Source organism: Diospyros lotus, chromosome 1, assembly GCF_014633365.1.
Source record: "Diospyros lotus cultivar Yz01 chromosome 1, ASM1463336v1, whole genome shotgun sequence".
NCBI lineage: Eukaryota > Viridiplantae > Streptophyta > Magnoliopsida > Ericales > Ebenaceae > Diospyros > Diospyros lotus.
In genome coordinates, this window is record NC_068338.1 from 37562271 (window position 1) to 37577783 (window position 15513).

Genomic DNA, 15513 nt, shown 5'->3' on the forward strand with positions numbered 1-15513 from the left:
TATTTTAGCTTTGAAAAAATAATTAAATTTAATATATTAAGCTTTAAAAAATAAACCCATTCAAATAGAATTTCTATCAAATATATTAATTACCATTTTTCTGTACTTGTAAAAAGTAAATTTATGATGGAAAAAAAATAAAATTTAAAATGAAGTATTTAAAAAATAAAAAAAAGTTATCCATGCATTAACAAAATTTAGATTTGATTTCTTCAGACGTGGGTGTGATGCCTACATAATAATAATTGTACTACTAATAAAAAATTTATCCCAACAAAAACAAAAAAAATAAAAAATAAAATAGCTCTTTCATTTGAATTCGTTTCCTAATTCCATTAGATTTAGAATTATATCCAAATTTCTCCTCATATCTTAGGAGTTAGGAATACTTTAGTAACTTGATTCTCAAGCTATTAGCTATATATGCATGTATATATATATATATTTACTTAGGCGCAGACTTGAGGCAAAAGTGCATAGTTCTCTGTTCTTCTGATCACCCTGGTTGGTTTATTTTCTTGAAATCCAAACAAGGTAAGAGTCCCTTTCTCTCTCTGTTGATGTCAAGGATGATGACGGAAGACCCAGACGGCAATTTTGCCAAGTTTGTCGCCTTCACAGACAAGTACAAAGATGATTTAAAGAAGCTCCTGGGTAAGCTCAAGGGTAACGAGAGGCTTGAGATAATCAGACGCATTTTTAGGCTCCAGAATTATGATGATGTAGACGCATACGAGCTTGGGTTGTTGGAGCCGAAAAATTCATCGGAGATGGAGAAGAAACCGGAAAAGCGTTCTGGAAAAAGAAAGCACTGTGACGCTGGACAGGCTGACGATCACGAAGCAAAAGCCAGGCCTAAGATGACGAAGAAGAAAAAGGAGGAGGAGATAGATTTGGCTCCTTCGCCGGAGCCGCAACTGCCCGAAAAGCTCCGGCAAAGGATGGAAAGGATGAACGGGTCGAATCCGGTTTTGGTAATTCAGAAAGAATTATACAAAACCGACGTGAGTCCTCAGCATGGCCGGTTGTCAATGCCGGAAAGCCAAATTCAGAAAGAATTATTTCTGACTGAAGAAGAGCTGCAATTGCTGGATTCACGGTACGGGTCGGATCTGCAGGACATTAAGGCGATGGTAATCGGGCCGTCGAGCAGATTCGAGGGTGGCGTGAGCTTGAAGAAGTGGAGCATGGGAAAGAAATCCGGCAGCGTGACTTCGACGTACAATTTGGTGTCGGGTTGGAACAAGGTTGTGTCGAAGAACAAGCTCCGGCAAGGCATGGCGGTGCAGGTTTGGGCGTTCAGAAAGGAGTCGAAGCTCTGTTTTGCACTGGCTAAAGCTGGAGGTGAAGAAGATGAAGATGAAGATGAAGATGAAGATGAAGGTGAAGGTGAAGGAAGCTCCCATGGCGGCACGGGCAGTGGAGATGATGGTTCCGATGTAGTTGAAGTAGTCGTAGTGTGCTTGAGAATATAGGGCTTTGACTACTAAATGAATGTTTTGATGGATATGTTGTTTGCAAGTTTAATTAAGGATTTGATTAGATGATGAGCAGTAGTTTTGATTGGCTTGAGGGTGAAGTTTATGTTAATTAGTTATCCAATTTAATTAGGGTTTCAGTTCTTCTAGCAGAATTGGCTTGATAATGATCATTAGCATTGTAAATTGGCTGAGGATTTTGTGACTTAATTTGAATATTAAGTAAATATATATAGGCCACTTCACTGACTAACTGGTGGTTTTTCTTTTTGGGTTCTTAATTTGGTGCTATGCTATGCCATGCTAATGCATTAATTAGTTAGTGGGAAAAACAAATTAAGCATGCACGATTGATGATTAATTAAACATTGCAATCTACGGGGACTAGCTAGTCTAGATGAGTGATGAATCTGTTTTTTTTTTTTTAATCAACAGTCTAAGATTTGAGGAGATAATTGATATATTTAATTCCATGTGAATTAATTTTCAACCATCATAGTTATCTAATAATAAAGGTCTAAAAGAATAAAAATAAAAAAATTATCTCATGACTAGCTATTTTAAAAAATACTAGTAGAAAGACTTGAAAATTTGCTCTCATGTGAAAATAAGAGGGATAAAATATAGTTAAGTACTGGTCAACACTAATTCTTATATTTCAGCCATCAGATAAATATTTGATCAACAACTAACTAACTCGAGATTTAACTTGATTATCAAGTTATTTCTCTTGTTAAATTGAAAATATTTGATAATATTTTCTAAGTCAATCAGATTTAATTATATATATATATATATATGGCACAGTATCTTACTTGATTTTCAAACTATGCATGTATATATATAATTATTTGTCCGCACACTTTATTGATCAAGTGCATGTATATATATTATATATCTTCATTAACTAATGTTGGGGTTAAAGGAAAAATTTAGAAAATATATGAATGGATGGGATTGAGTTGTAAGATTTTTGTATGTGTTAAAATAATTTTATGATTTGTTTTGAGCATTAATTAATTGACTAATGGTGCATTTGGCTTAATAATTAAGCAAATATTTGGGATAGATTAATGAATTGATGTTATTTCTCGAAATGCATCATTTTTTATGGACTAATTATTCCAAAGACTTACGGTTCATTTAATTCAATTTTTTTATTTTATTTTTTTGGGTATTTAATTTGATGTTTAATTAAATTGAGTTGTTTCTTATATATCTAACAAGAAAGGGAGGGTTTCCAAACCGGAAATTTGGCCAGCATCGTGCATATATAGTGGTTATTAGCAAGTGTACGTGTTATAAATTATTAAAGAATATGTTTTCTCATTAATTTGCTTATGGTTTATTGATTGCCTTCTTCCGAATTCTTTCTTAATTTCTTCTCCCACTAATTATACCACCAATTCAAGTTGGTTCTGATAAGAAATTTTGGAATAATAATAATAATAATAATAATAATAATAATAATAATAATAATAATAATAATAATAATAATAATAATGCATAAAAATACCTGAGAAGATGATCACAGTTAGAGTCAAATGAATAAATCTTATATAGATAGATTCTTGAATCGAGAAAATCGGTGCAATTATTACAATTCTTATATAAATATTTTCATAGTTTATTATTTCAAGATTTTCCAAAGTACTAGTGAAAATGCCTATAAATTCGCTGATATTAAGATAAATAAAAAAAAAAAGACGACTTACAATAATTAGTAATTAATTTACATTTTATTATTATCAATAAAAAAAAAGATGATCACAGTTAGAGTCGAATTTTGCATTTTATCAATTGTCCAAGATTTGTGGAGATAATTGATGCAATTAATTCAGCCACCCCCAACCCACAACTTGAGTACGTAGCTCTTAGTTTTGATCAATTAAGAAATCCCAAGTTGAACAGAAAAATATTTGGAAGCTTTTCCTAGTTTCAATCAGGCTCGGTTTCGAAGAAAACACGTATAGAAATTTATCTATGTCTTTCAATCAGGTTTGGTTTTGAAAATACATATATAAATAATAAATCAGGCTTAGATTTATTATTATTATTATTTTTTGAGTCCAAATTAATAAATTATGGTCTCGATCTTGAAGAGGAAGAGTATGAATACGATCATGGATGACTTCGATAGCAAATTTATCGATTTCATAAAAATATATGCAGAAACTTTAAAGAAACTCAAGGATAAGAAGAAGTAATTAGAGATAATTAGAGACATTCAGGCTTCAAAATTTTGATAATGTAGATGTATATGGACTTGGGATGTTAGGCTTGAATTTTTAAAAATATATATAAATTTATCTATATGTAGGCTAGACAAGCTTTTCTCAAAATCCAAACAAATTAAGTAATCACGTTTGTTATTTCTCAGCAAAGTGTTGACATGGAGAGCATATGAAAAATTTGGGTTAGGGTTAGGGTTTGATGGCCTGGATGTTGTTTGCATGTATGATATTTGATAGATTAGTAATTTTGACTTGAGTGATTATATATGGAATATTTTGTTTATATTAGTTATTGTATCATTTAGGTTTAATTAGTATTTCATTTTTTTTCTATATATAAATAACATTTCACTTTTACAAATTGGGTTTTTGCTATCGATTAAACTCAATTTCTAATTTTTTAATCAAACTAATTATTTTAATATAATTTTTAAGACAATATCCTAATGGAAAATGAATAAGTATCCATGTACTAAAAGTAAGCAAATTTTCTTAAAGAGAAAGTGGGTGATGTCTGCGGAATAATTATATTCTTAATATAAAAATTATCTTAATAATAATCTAAATGGCCATTTAATAATTTTATGTGAATTAATTTTTAAAAAATATTATAGAGATAATCTACAAAGTCACCTATCACATAACAAAGATAAAAAATTACTTTACGCTAGTTATTTTATGATGGAAATTAAAAAGATAAAATTTAAAATTAAGTATTTAAATACAAATAAAAAATTTATCCATGCATTAGCTAGCAAAATTACAGGTTGTAGTTAAATATATAGTAATTAACTCAATAAAAAATCACAAATCTTAATTATTGTCTTAAATTATTATATATATTATTTTTTTCAATATTTAAAAATAAAAAAAGTAGAAACAAAAAGTAAAATAGCTGGGTTGGTTCAGTGGTCACTTTTGCAATAAACTGCTAAATGGGCCAATTTCTAATAGTAAATAAATAAATATTCATGTATTACATGCACCTACATTTAATTAGATTTAAATTTGATTTCTTTAGAGGTGGGGTGTGATGCCTACATAATAATAATTGTACTACTAACAAAAAAATTATCCCAACAAAAAATAAAATAGCTCTGTCATTTGAATTCATTTCCTAATTCGATTAGATTTAGAATTCGTCATATATATATATATATATATAACTTGATTCTCAAGCTATTATCCATGTATATATATATATTTCCTTACGCGCACACTTTCAAGTGTACAGTTCCCTGTTCTCCTCATGATCACTCTGGTTTAGTTTCTTGGAATCCAAACAAGATGAATTCCTTTTTCTCTCTGTTGATGATGGACGACCCAGACGGCAATTTGGCCAAGTTTGACGCCTTTATAGACAAGTACAAAGATGATTTAAAGAAGCTCGCGGGTGAGAAGAAGATGGAGATTCTCCGCCGCATTATCGCGATGCGGAATTACGATAACGTAGATGTTTACGAACTTGGCTTGCTTCGGCGCCCAGTAAGAAATTCATGCGAGAAAAATCCGTCTGATCATAGTACTACTGTTCTTGCTACTGACAATCGCTTATTTGATGCTGGTGATGAGAAGCCGAAAAGTACGCTTAAAAGATCAGTGTCTAAATCCGAACGAAAGCAAGAAAATTCAACGAAGAAAGAGGAGAAATCCGAACAGGGTTGTGGTATACGAATGAGCCGTGATGCCGGCGACGATCACGAAGCAACACCCAGGCGGAAGAAGACGAAGAAGATCATAGCGGAGGAGGACAACGAGGAGATAAATTTGGCTCCTTTGCCGGAAAAGTTCCGACGAAGGATAGAAAACATGAACGGGTCTAACCCGGTGTTGGTGATTCAGAAAGAATTATTCAAAACCGACGTGAGTCCTCAGCATGGCCGCTTGTCAATGCCGGAAAGCCAAATTCAGAAAGAATTATTTCTGACTGAAGAAGAGCTGCAATTGTTGGATTCACGGAACGGGTCGGATCTGCAGGAGATTAAGGCGATGGTAATCGGGCCGTCAAGCAGATTCGAGGGAGACGTGAGCTTGAAGAAGTGGAGCATGGGAAAGAAATCTGGCAGCGTGACTTCTACGTACAATTTGGTGTCAGGTTGGAACAAGGTTGTGTCGAAGAACAAGCTCTGGCAAGGCATGGCTGTGCAGGTTTGGGCGTTCAGAAAGGAGTCGAAGCTCTGTTTTGCACTGGTTAAAGTTGGAGGAGAAGAAGATGAAGATGAAGATGAAGATGATGGTGAAGGAAGCTCCCATGGCGGCACGGGCAGTGGAGATGATGGTTCCGATGTAGTTGAAGTGGTAGCAGCGCAGTGTGCTTGAGAATATAGGGCTTTGACTACTAAATTAAAAATAATTGCTAGTATTTGGCCTTCATTCAACATCTTGAATGCACCTATTTTTTTTGTTTTTTTTTGGTTCTTATTATTGTTCTTGTTGTGAGCTGAGGCCAATTAATGATTGTGTAATATGTTTTCACAATAGTTTTACCAATTACAGGTTAATCCATCTCGCAATGCATCATTTTTGATGGATTTATTATTCCAATGACTTACGGTTCATTTAATTTAATTTCTTTTTCTTTGGGTATTTAATTTGATGTTTAATTAAATTGAGTTGTTTCTTATATATCTAACAATAACAAGAAAGGGAGGGTTTCCAAACCAAAAACTTGGCCAGCATCGTACGTGTGCATGATGGTTAATAATTACGTACCAACTGCATGTGTTGTAAATTAAAGAATATGTTATTCATTTGCTTATATATGGTTTATCAACTGTACGTGTTGCCGCCAAGGCTAAAAAATCTAGCCCCATTCCGCCAACGGCCAAAACTCTTTGCACTAACTAACAATATGCCTCCATGTTGGAGACATTTAGGAAAATGCTTTCTTAGACTTGATATGGAAACAAACACTCTCAGCATCTGATTTCTAAAATTAAATGTTCTAATGCATTATTATATTTCAAAAATTAATAGTATTTTCATTTGAAATATAACAAGAAAGGGAGGGTTTCCAAACCAGAAATTTGGCCAGCATCGTGCATGATGTGTTGTAAATTAATTAATTTGCTTATGGTTTATTAATTGTCTTCTTCCCAATTCTTTCTTAATTTCTTCTCCCAGTTATACCACCAAATTCAAGTTGGTTCTGATAAAAAAAATTTAGAATAATAATAATAATACATAGAAAGACTCGAGAAGATGATCACAGTTAAAGAGTCAAATGAATAAATCTTATATAGATAGATTCTTGAATCGAGAAAATTGGTGCAATTATTACAATTCTGATATAAATATTTTCATAATTTATTATTTCAAGATTTTCCAAAATACTAGTGAAAATGCCTATAAATTCGCTGATATTAAGATAAATAAAAAAGACGAAATTAATTTACGTTGCATTCTAATTCTATGCGAACTAGTCTATAGATGAGTGACGAATTTTGCTTTTTATCAACTGTCCAAGATTTGTGGAGATAATTGATGCAATTTATAATTCAGCCACCCCCAACCAACAACTTGAGTTTTAAGTTTTGATCAATTAAGCAATCCCAAGTTTAACTGAAAAATATTTGGAAGCTTTTCCTAGTTCAATTAGGCTTGGTTCAGTTAGGGTTTGATGGCCTGCATGTTGTTTGCATGTATGATATTTGATAGATTAGTAGTTTTGAATTATGGAATATTTTGTTTATATTAGTTATTGTATCATTTAGGTTTAATTAGCATTTCATTTTTTTATCTGCAAATTGCATCTCACTTTTACAAATTGGGTTTTTGCTATCAATTAAACTCAATTCCTAATTTTTTAATCAAACTAATTATTTTAATATGATTTTTAAGACAATATCCTGATGGAAAATAAATAAGTATCCATGTACTAAAAGTAAGCAAATTTTCTCAAAAGAGAAAGTGGGTGATGTATGCAGAATAATTATATTTTTAATATAAAAATTATCTTAATAATAATCTAAATGGCCAATTAATAATTCCATGTGAATTAATTTTTAAAAAATATTATAGAGATAATCTACAAAATCACTTATCACGTAACAAAGATAAAATATTGCTTTAGGCTAGTTATTTTCACGTATTCAACGAAGTTCTAAAAAAAAAATATTTGTAAAAAGTTTTAAAAATTTGCTCACATGCAAATAAGAGGGATAATATATAGTCTAAGTATGTGATTAACATTAAATTTTTATATTTCAGCCACCAGATGAATGTTTGATCACTACAAGAATTTTGAGATTTAGCGATAGATTATTTCTGTCTCTAAATTCAAAAATTCGTCGCTAAATCAGCGATGGAACACGTCTGTCATTAAAGTCATCGCTAAATTTATTTTGCGATGGGTCTGTTGCCAATTTAGTGACGGAATATGAATATATTTGACTTGATTCTCAAATTATTTCTCATGTTAAATTGAAAATATTTGATAATATTTCTAATTCAATTAAGTTTAGAATTCCTGTGCAGATTTTTCCGCCATCATCATATGCATATATATTGTCATATCTTACTTAATTCTCAAATTATATATATATATATATAATTACTTATCTGTACATTTTATTCAAGTGTGTGTATATATTATATATCTTCATTAATTAATGTTGGGCATAAGAAAATATTTAGGAAAGATAAGAATGAATAGGATGAGTTTTAAGATTTTGGAATTGACTAATGGCATGGCTTAATAAGCAAATATTTCGGATAGATTGAATTGATGGGGATGGGAATGAGCTTCCGGTAAAAATTAAGTTTTAAAATTATTAAATTCAACTTTATGTTTTGTTTCTAACATTAAATAAATAATAATCCTGGTCCTTCTAATATGGATAGATGATATAGTGGCAGTCTTGCAGCTGTAGTATATTCGCCAAAAATGAATTAATACTGATGAGAGAAAAAAATTAAAGTACTATAACACGTTGTATTCTAGTTTCTCATATACACAATAATTAAAATTTATTATATTAAGCTTTAAAAAAATAAACCCAATCAAATAAAATATCTATCAAATGTATTAATTACCATTTTTCTGTACTTATAAAAAGCAAATTTATGATGGAAAAAAATAAAATTTAAAATCATAAAAAAAAAGTATCCATGCATTAACAAAATTACAGGTTGTAGTTAAATAGTAAACTCAATAAAAAATCACAAATCTTAATTATTGTCTTAAATTATTATATTATTTTTTTCATTATTTAAAAAAAGAAAAAAAAAAGTAGAAACAAAAGTAAAATAGCTGGGTTGGTTCAGTGGTCACTTTTGCAATAAAATGCTAAATGGGCCAATTTCTAATAGTAAATAAATGAATATCCATGTATTACATTTACCTACGTTTAATTAGATTTAGATTTGATTTCTTCAGATGTGGGTGCAGTGGCGGATAGATGAGCCCAGGCAGCTCACAATTAAAATTATTTTTTATATAAAAAGATTAATTTTTAATATATAAAATTAATTTTTTAATGTAATTTTTTTTAATAATAATCTAGTAAAAAAAAATTACAACCCACCTAAAATCTGTGATGTGTAATTCTATATCTCAAAAAAAAATTTCGGTCTCTGTTTATATAAATTTTTGGATCTGCGTTGTATGGGTGTAATGCCAATATAATAATTGTACTACTAATAAAAAATTTATCCCAATAAAAACAAAAAATAAAAAATAAAATAGCTCTGTCATTTGAATTCATTTCCTAATTCCATTAGATTTAGAATTGTATCCAGATTTCTCCTCATATCTTTGGAATACTTGAGTAACTTGATTCTCAAGCTATTAGCTATATATGCATGTATATATATATATATTTACTTAGGCGCAGACTTGAGGCAAAAGTGCATAGTTCTCTGTTCTCTTGATCACCCTGATTGGTTTATTTTCTTGAAATCCAAACAAGATAAAGAGTCCCTTTCTCTCTCTGTTGATGTCGAGGATGATGGTGGAGGACCCAGACGGCAATTTTGCCAAGTTTGTCGCCTTCACAGACAAGTACAAAGATGATTTAAAGAAGCTCCTGGGTAAGCTCAAGGGTAACGAGAGGCTTGAGATAATCAGACGCATTTTTAGACTCCAGAATTATGATGATGTAGACGCATACGAGCTTGGGTTGTTGGAGCCGAAAAATTCATCGGAGATGGAGAAGAAACCGGAAAAGGGTTCTGGAAAAAGAAAGCACTGCGACGCTGGACAGGCTGACGATCACGAAGCAAAAACCAGGCCTAAGAAGACGAAGAAGAAAAAGGAGGAGGAGATAGATTCGGCTCCTTTGCCGGAACCGCAACTTCCGGAAAAGCTCCGGCAAAGGATGGAAAGGATGAACGGGTCGAATCCGATTTTGGTGATTCAGAAAGAATTATACAAAACCGACGTGAGCTCTCAGCATGGCCGCTTGTCAATGCCGGAAAGCCAAATTCAGAAAGAATTATTTCTGACTGAAGAAGAGCTGCAATTGCTGGATTCTCGGAACGGGTCGGATCTGCAGGACATTAAGACGATGGTAATCGGGCCGTCGAGCAGATTCGAGGGTGGCGTGAGCTTGAAGAAGTGGAGCATGGCGAAGAAATCCGGCAGCGTGACTTCGACGTACAATTTGGTGTCGGGTTGGAACAAGGTTGTGTCGAAGAACAAGCTCCGACAAGGCATGGTGGTGCAGGTTTGGGCTTTCAGAAAGGAGTCGAAGCTCTGTTTTGCTTTGGTTAAAGTTGGAGGCGAAGAAGAAGGAGATGAAGATGAAGATGAAGATGATGGTGAAGGAAGCTCCCATGGCGGCACCGGCAGCGGAGATGATGGTTCCGATGTAGTTGAAGTAGTCGTAGCAGCGGCAGAGCAGCTAGCGCAGTGTGCTTGAGAATGCAGGGCTTTGACTACTAAATGAATGTGTTTGATGGATGTTGTTTGCAATTAAGTTTAAGGATTTGATTAGATGATGAGCAGTAGTTTTGATTGGCTTGAGGGTGAAGTTTATGTTAATTAGTTATCCACTTTAATTAGGGTTCCAGTTCTTCTAGCAGAATTGGCTTGATAATGATCATTAGCATTGCTAATTGGCTCTGAGGATTTTGTGACTTAATTTGAATATTAAGTAAACTTAGGCCACTTCACTGACTAACTGGTGGTTTTTCTTTTTGGGTTCTTAATTTGGCGCTATGCTATGCTATGCTATGCTAATGCATTAGTTAGTGGGAAAAACAAATTAAGCACCAACTTGAGCATGCATATGATTGATGATTAATTAAACGTTGCATTCTACGGGAACCAGTCTAGATGAGTGATGAATTTTTTTTGTTTGCGTTAGTTATTGTATCAATTAGGTTTAATTAGCATTTCACTTTTACAAATCAGGTTTTTGCTACCGATTAAACTCAATTCCTAATTTTTTTCAATTAAACTAATTATTTTAATATAATTTTTAAGACTATATCCTGATCAAAAATAAATAAATATTCATATATATAATAGACATAATCGAATTTTCTCATAGAGAAAGTGGGTGATTTTTCGCACAATAATTATATTTTTAATATAAAAATTATCTTAATAATGACCTCAAAGGTCATTTAATAATTCCATATGAATTAATTTTTAAAAAAATATTATAGAAATAATCTTCAAAGACACCTATCACGTTATGGTTATCTAAGAATAAATTAGGTCTAAAAGAATAAAAGTAAGAAATTATTTCATGGCTAGTTATTCGCACATATTAGTAAAAACGTTTGAAAATTCGCTCACATACAAACAAGAAGGATAAAATATAATCTACACGATCAGTATTAATTAATTCTGTATATTTCAGCCACTGGATGAATGTTTGAATAACAATTAATTCAAGATTTGACTTGATTCTCAAGTCGTTTCTCATGTTAAATTGAAAATATTTCATAATTTGTTCAGATTTAGAATCTATGTAAAGATTTTTCTGCCATTATGATATGCATATTGTCATATCTTATTTGATTATCAAATTATGCATATATATATCTTCCTTAACTAATATTTGGATTTAGGACTGTAATCTAGTTAGGCTTTGAAAAGATTAAACTTAACTCATTTATAAATGAGTATATTCATTTTATAATCAAGCCGAGTATCTTGTGACTCGCATAAAGCTCACGAGCTTAAATCGCATTAGTGAGTTTTAATTTTATTTAATAAAATAAATAATAAATTAAATTAATGATAAATTTATTCAAGAATTTTAATATTTAGTATATAATTATATAAATTCATGAAATATTATAACTTTTCTACACATATTTTTTTAATAAAATTACTTAAAATATATAATTTTGTAAGTAATCTAAATAAATATATAAAAAAATTAAAATATATATTAAATTATTTATAAATTTTTATACGAACTAACTCACGAATCTATAATCGAACAGCTCACGAGCCTTATCGAATTGAATTTTGCCTAACATAGAGTTAACTCATTTATTAAACAAGCTCTGAAAAATGAGCTCGAATGAACTTTTATCTAGTCGAGTAGTAACTCACGAGCAACTTAACTCATTTACAGTTCTATTGAGGTTAAAGAAAAATTTAAGAAAGATATGAATGGATGGGATGAGCATATGATGAGTCGTAAGATTTTGTACGTGTTAAAAAAAGCAGCTTTACGATTTGTTTTGAGCATTAATTAATTGACTAATGGTGTGGCTTAATAAGCAAATATTTCGGACAGATTGAATTGATGGGCACGGGGATGAGCTTCTGGTAAAAATTAAGTTTTAAAATTATTAAATTTAGCTTTATGTTTTGTTTCTAGCATTAAATAAATAATAATCCTGGTCCTCCTGATGTGAATTAATACAAAAAAAAAATCAAAAGTATAACAGATTGTATTTTAGCTTTGAAAAAATAATTAAATTTATTATATTAAGCTTTCAAAAAATAAACCCAATCAATAAAATTTCTATCAAATATATTAATTACATTTTTCTGGACTTATAAAAAGTAAATTTATGATGGAAAAAAATAAAAAAATAAAACTAAGTATTTAAAAAAATAAAAAAATTATCCATGCATTAACAAAATTACAGGTTGTAGTTAAATAGTAAACTCAATAAAAAATCAGAAATCTTAACTATTGTATTAAATTATTATATTATTTTCAATATTTAAAAATAAAAAAGTAATTATATATATAATTACTTAACTGTACACTTTATTCAAGTGCATGTATATATATATATATATTACATATCTTCATTGACTAATATTGGGCGTAAGAAAATATTTAGAAAAGATAAGAATTGGGTGGGATGAGCATCAATCTGATGAATTTTAAGATTTTGAAAAGATTAAAAGTAGTTTTACGATTTGTTTTGAACATTAATTAATTGATTAATAGTGTGACTTAATAAGTAAATATTTCGAACAGATTGAATTGATGGAATAGTGATGAGCTACTGGTGCTTAATATTAAGTGGGAATAAAAAAAATCTTATATTAGTATCTAAATTGAATTTTATGAATAAAAGTTTGTATTTTATAAAAATATAGGTATAGTGACAGTCTTGTAGGTGCGGTATATTCACCAAAAAAATAAATTAATACGTAAGAAAAAATCAAAAGTACTATAACAGATTGTTTTCTTGTCATATACATACACATAATAATTTAACTTTGTTATGTTAAGCTTTGAAAAAATAAACCCAATCAAATAAAATTTCTATCAAATATATTAAATATAAATAAAAAATTTGATAAACCTATATATATATATTTTAACTTTTATTTTTTATATTTATATTTTATATGTCAAATCATTAATTAATTGTACGCATCATCATCTATCTAGAATTACTTGCTCTATATATAATACAGAACAATAGATATTTTTTTCATTTATTTATTTCTTTATAATTATCTATTAACAAGTACATTAATTGTGTTTAGAACTCAATTAACTTCTTAAAAAGACAGAAGTTCCAATGTTAAATTAGAATTCCAATCTGCTGCTTCCATTCATATTCTCACTCCTCTCTGCAAATCCAAAAGCAGCAGCAGCCCTCATCCAGAGACTTTCAGAGGGCAACCATGGCGGACGGCATGATCAAGACGATCATACTCTCCTACGCTTACACTACGCTCACACTACGCTCTGGATCTTTCTCAGCTTCACCGTCATCGTCTACAACAAGTACATCCTCGACAAGAAGCTCTACAACTGGCCGCACCCCATCTCGCTCACCATGATCCACATGGCCTTCTGCTCCGCCCTCGCCTTCCTCTCCGTCCGCGTGCTGCGGCTGGCGGACCCGGTGGCCATGTCGCGGAGCCGCTACCTCTCCTCCGTCGTCCCCATCGGCGCCCTCTACTCGCTCTCGCTCTGGCTCTCTAACGCCGCCTATATATACCTCTCCGTTTCCTTCATTCAGATGCTCAAGGCTCTCATGCCCGTCGCCGTTTACTCCATTGGCGTGCTCTTCAAGAAGGAGGCCTTCAAGGGCGCCACCATGGCCAACATGCTCTGTATTTTCGCCGGCGTCGCCGTCTCCGCCTACGGGGAGGCCAAGCTCCACTCACTGGGAGTCATCATCCAGCTCGCCGCCGTCGTCTTGGAGGCCACCCGCTTGGTCATGATCCAAATCTTGCTCAACTCCAAAGGTAATTAACCCGGCCTAATCCCGTTAAGAGTTGTTATCTAATTCCGTTGTTGTCGATGGAGCGTGCCAATAATTTGCCAAAATTCCTTCCTTCCAGGCATCACGCTGAACCCGATAACTTCTCTCTACTACGTAGCGCCATGCTGCTTCGTCTTTCTCTCCATTCCGTGGTTCTTCGTGGAGTACCCGGTTCTGATGGGGCCCCCGAATCACAGACCCGATTTGCTCATCTTCGGGACCAACGCCCTGTGTGCATTCGGGCTGAACCTCGCCGTCTTCCTGCTGGTCGGAAAGACATCGGCGCTGACGATGAACGTCGGCGGCGTGGTGAAGGACTGGGTGCTGATCGCCTTCTCCTGGTCGGTGATCAAGGACAGTGTGACGGCGCTCAATTTGGTGGGGTATGGGCTTGCTTTTTTGGGCGTGGTGTACTACAACCATTCCAAGTTACAAGGGCTCAAGGCCCAGAAGGCCTTGGAGGCCCAGAAGCAGGGTGGTGAGGAATCCGAGCATTTAGTGGTGCAGGTGGATGGCCCACAACCACAAAGAGATGGTTTGGTGAAACAAAGTGGCGAAGAAAACATTGACAAGTGAAAGACTCACTGACTTACTGACAAAGGAGTTAACTTATAGTATTTATTTGGTAAATTTATTTATTTATTTAGTGTATAATTAAAAGATTATTTAGAAAAAGTAAAGATTGGAAAATTGTTTAGTTTAAGAAGTAGCTTCCTTTATTAAAACTAGTGTTCACCCCGTGTAATCACAATAAATTTAAAAATTAACTTTTAATTAATATTAAAAAAATTTATATATTAGTCTTAAAAATATAATATTTTAAATCTTAATTAGTATTGAAAAACTCATATATTGATCTTGTATTAAATTAAAGGTAGTGATTGATTAATTATTAAAATAAAATTATTTATTATATTATATATTTATTTATAAATTATAAATATAAATATAAATTAAAACTTCTAAATGTGAGGAAACATGGATTTTTCAATGTTAATTAAAAATTTATTTGAAATTTTTAATTTTTGATCTTGAAATTTAATTTTTGCAGTGATAATAAAATTTTGAAAATATGAATTTTGACTTATTTTTCTTTCATTATGTATTAATTTTCTTATATAGTCTTGCAAATGTGATCTGTTAAATCTTAATTAATA

The 15513-nt window shown here is 31.8% G+C and overlaps 1 protein-coding gene across 1 annotated transcript; it reads left to right on the top strand.

Moving 5' to 3' along the window:
* The first annotated feature begins 572 nt into the window (after nucleotides 1–572).
* Nucleotides 573–1475, top strand: LOC127793104 (B3 domain-containing protein At2g31420-like). The gene has a single exon (XM_052323917.1). It carries the CDS (start codon nucleotides 573–575, stop codon nucleotides 1473–1475), a length of 903 nt encoding a protein of 300 aa, XP_052179877.1.
* Nucleotides 1476–15513: the final 14038 nt, after the last annotated feature.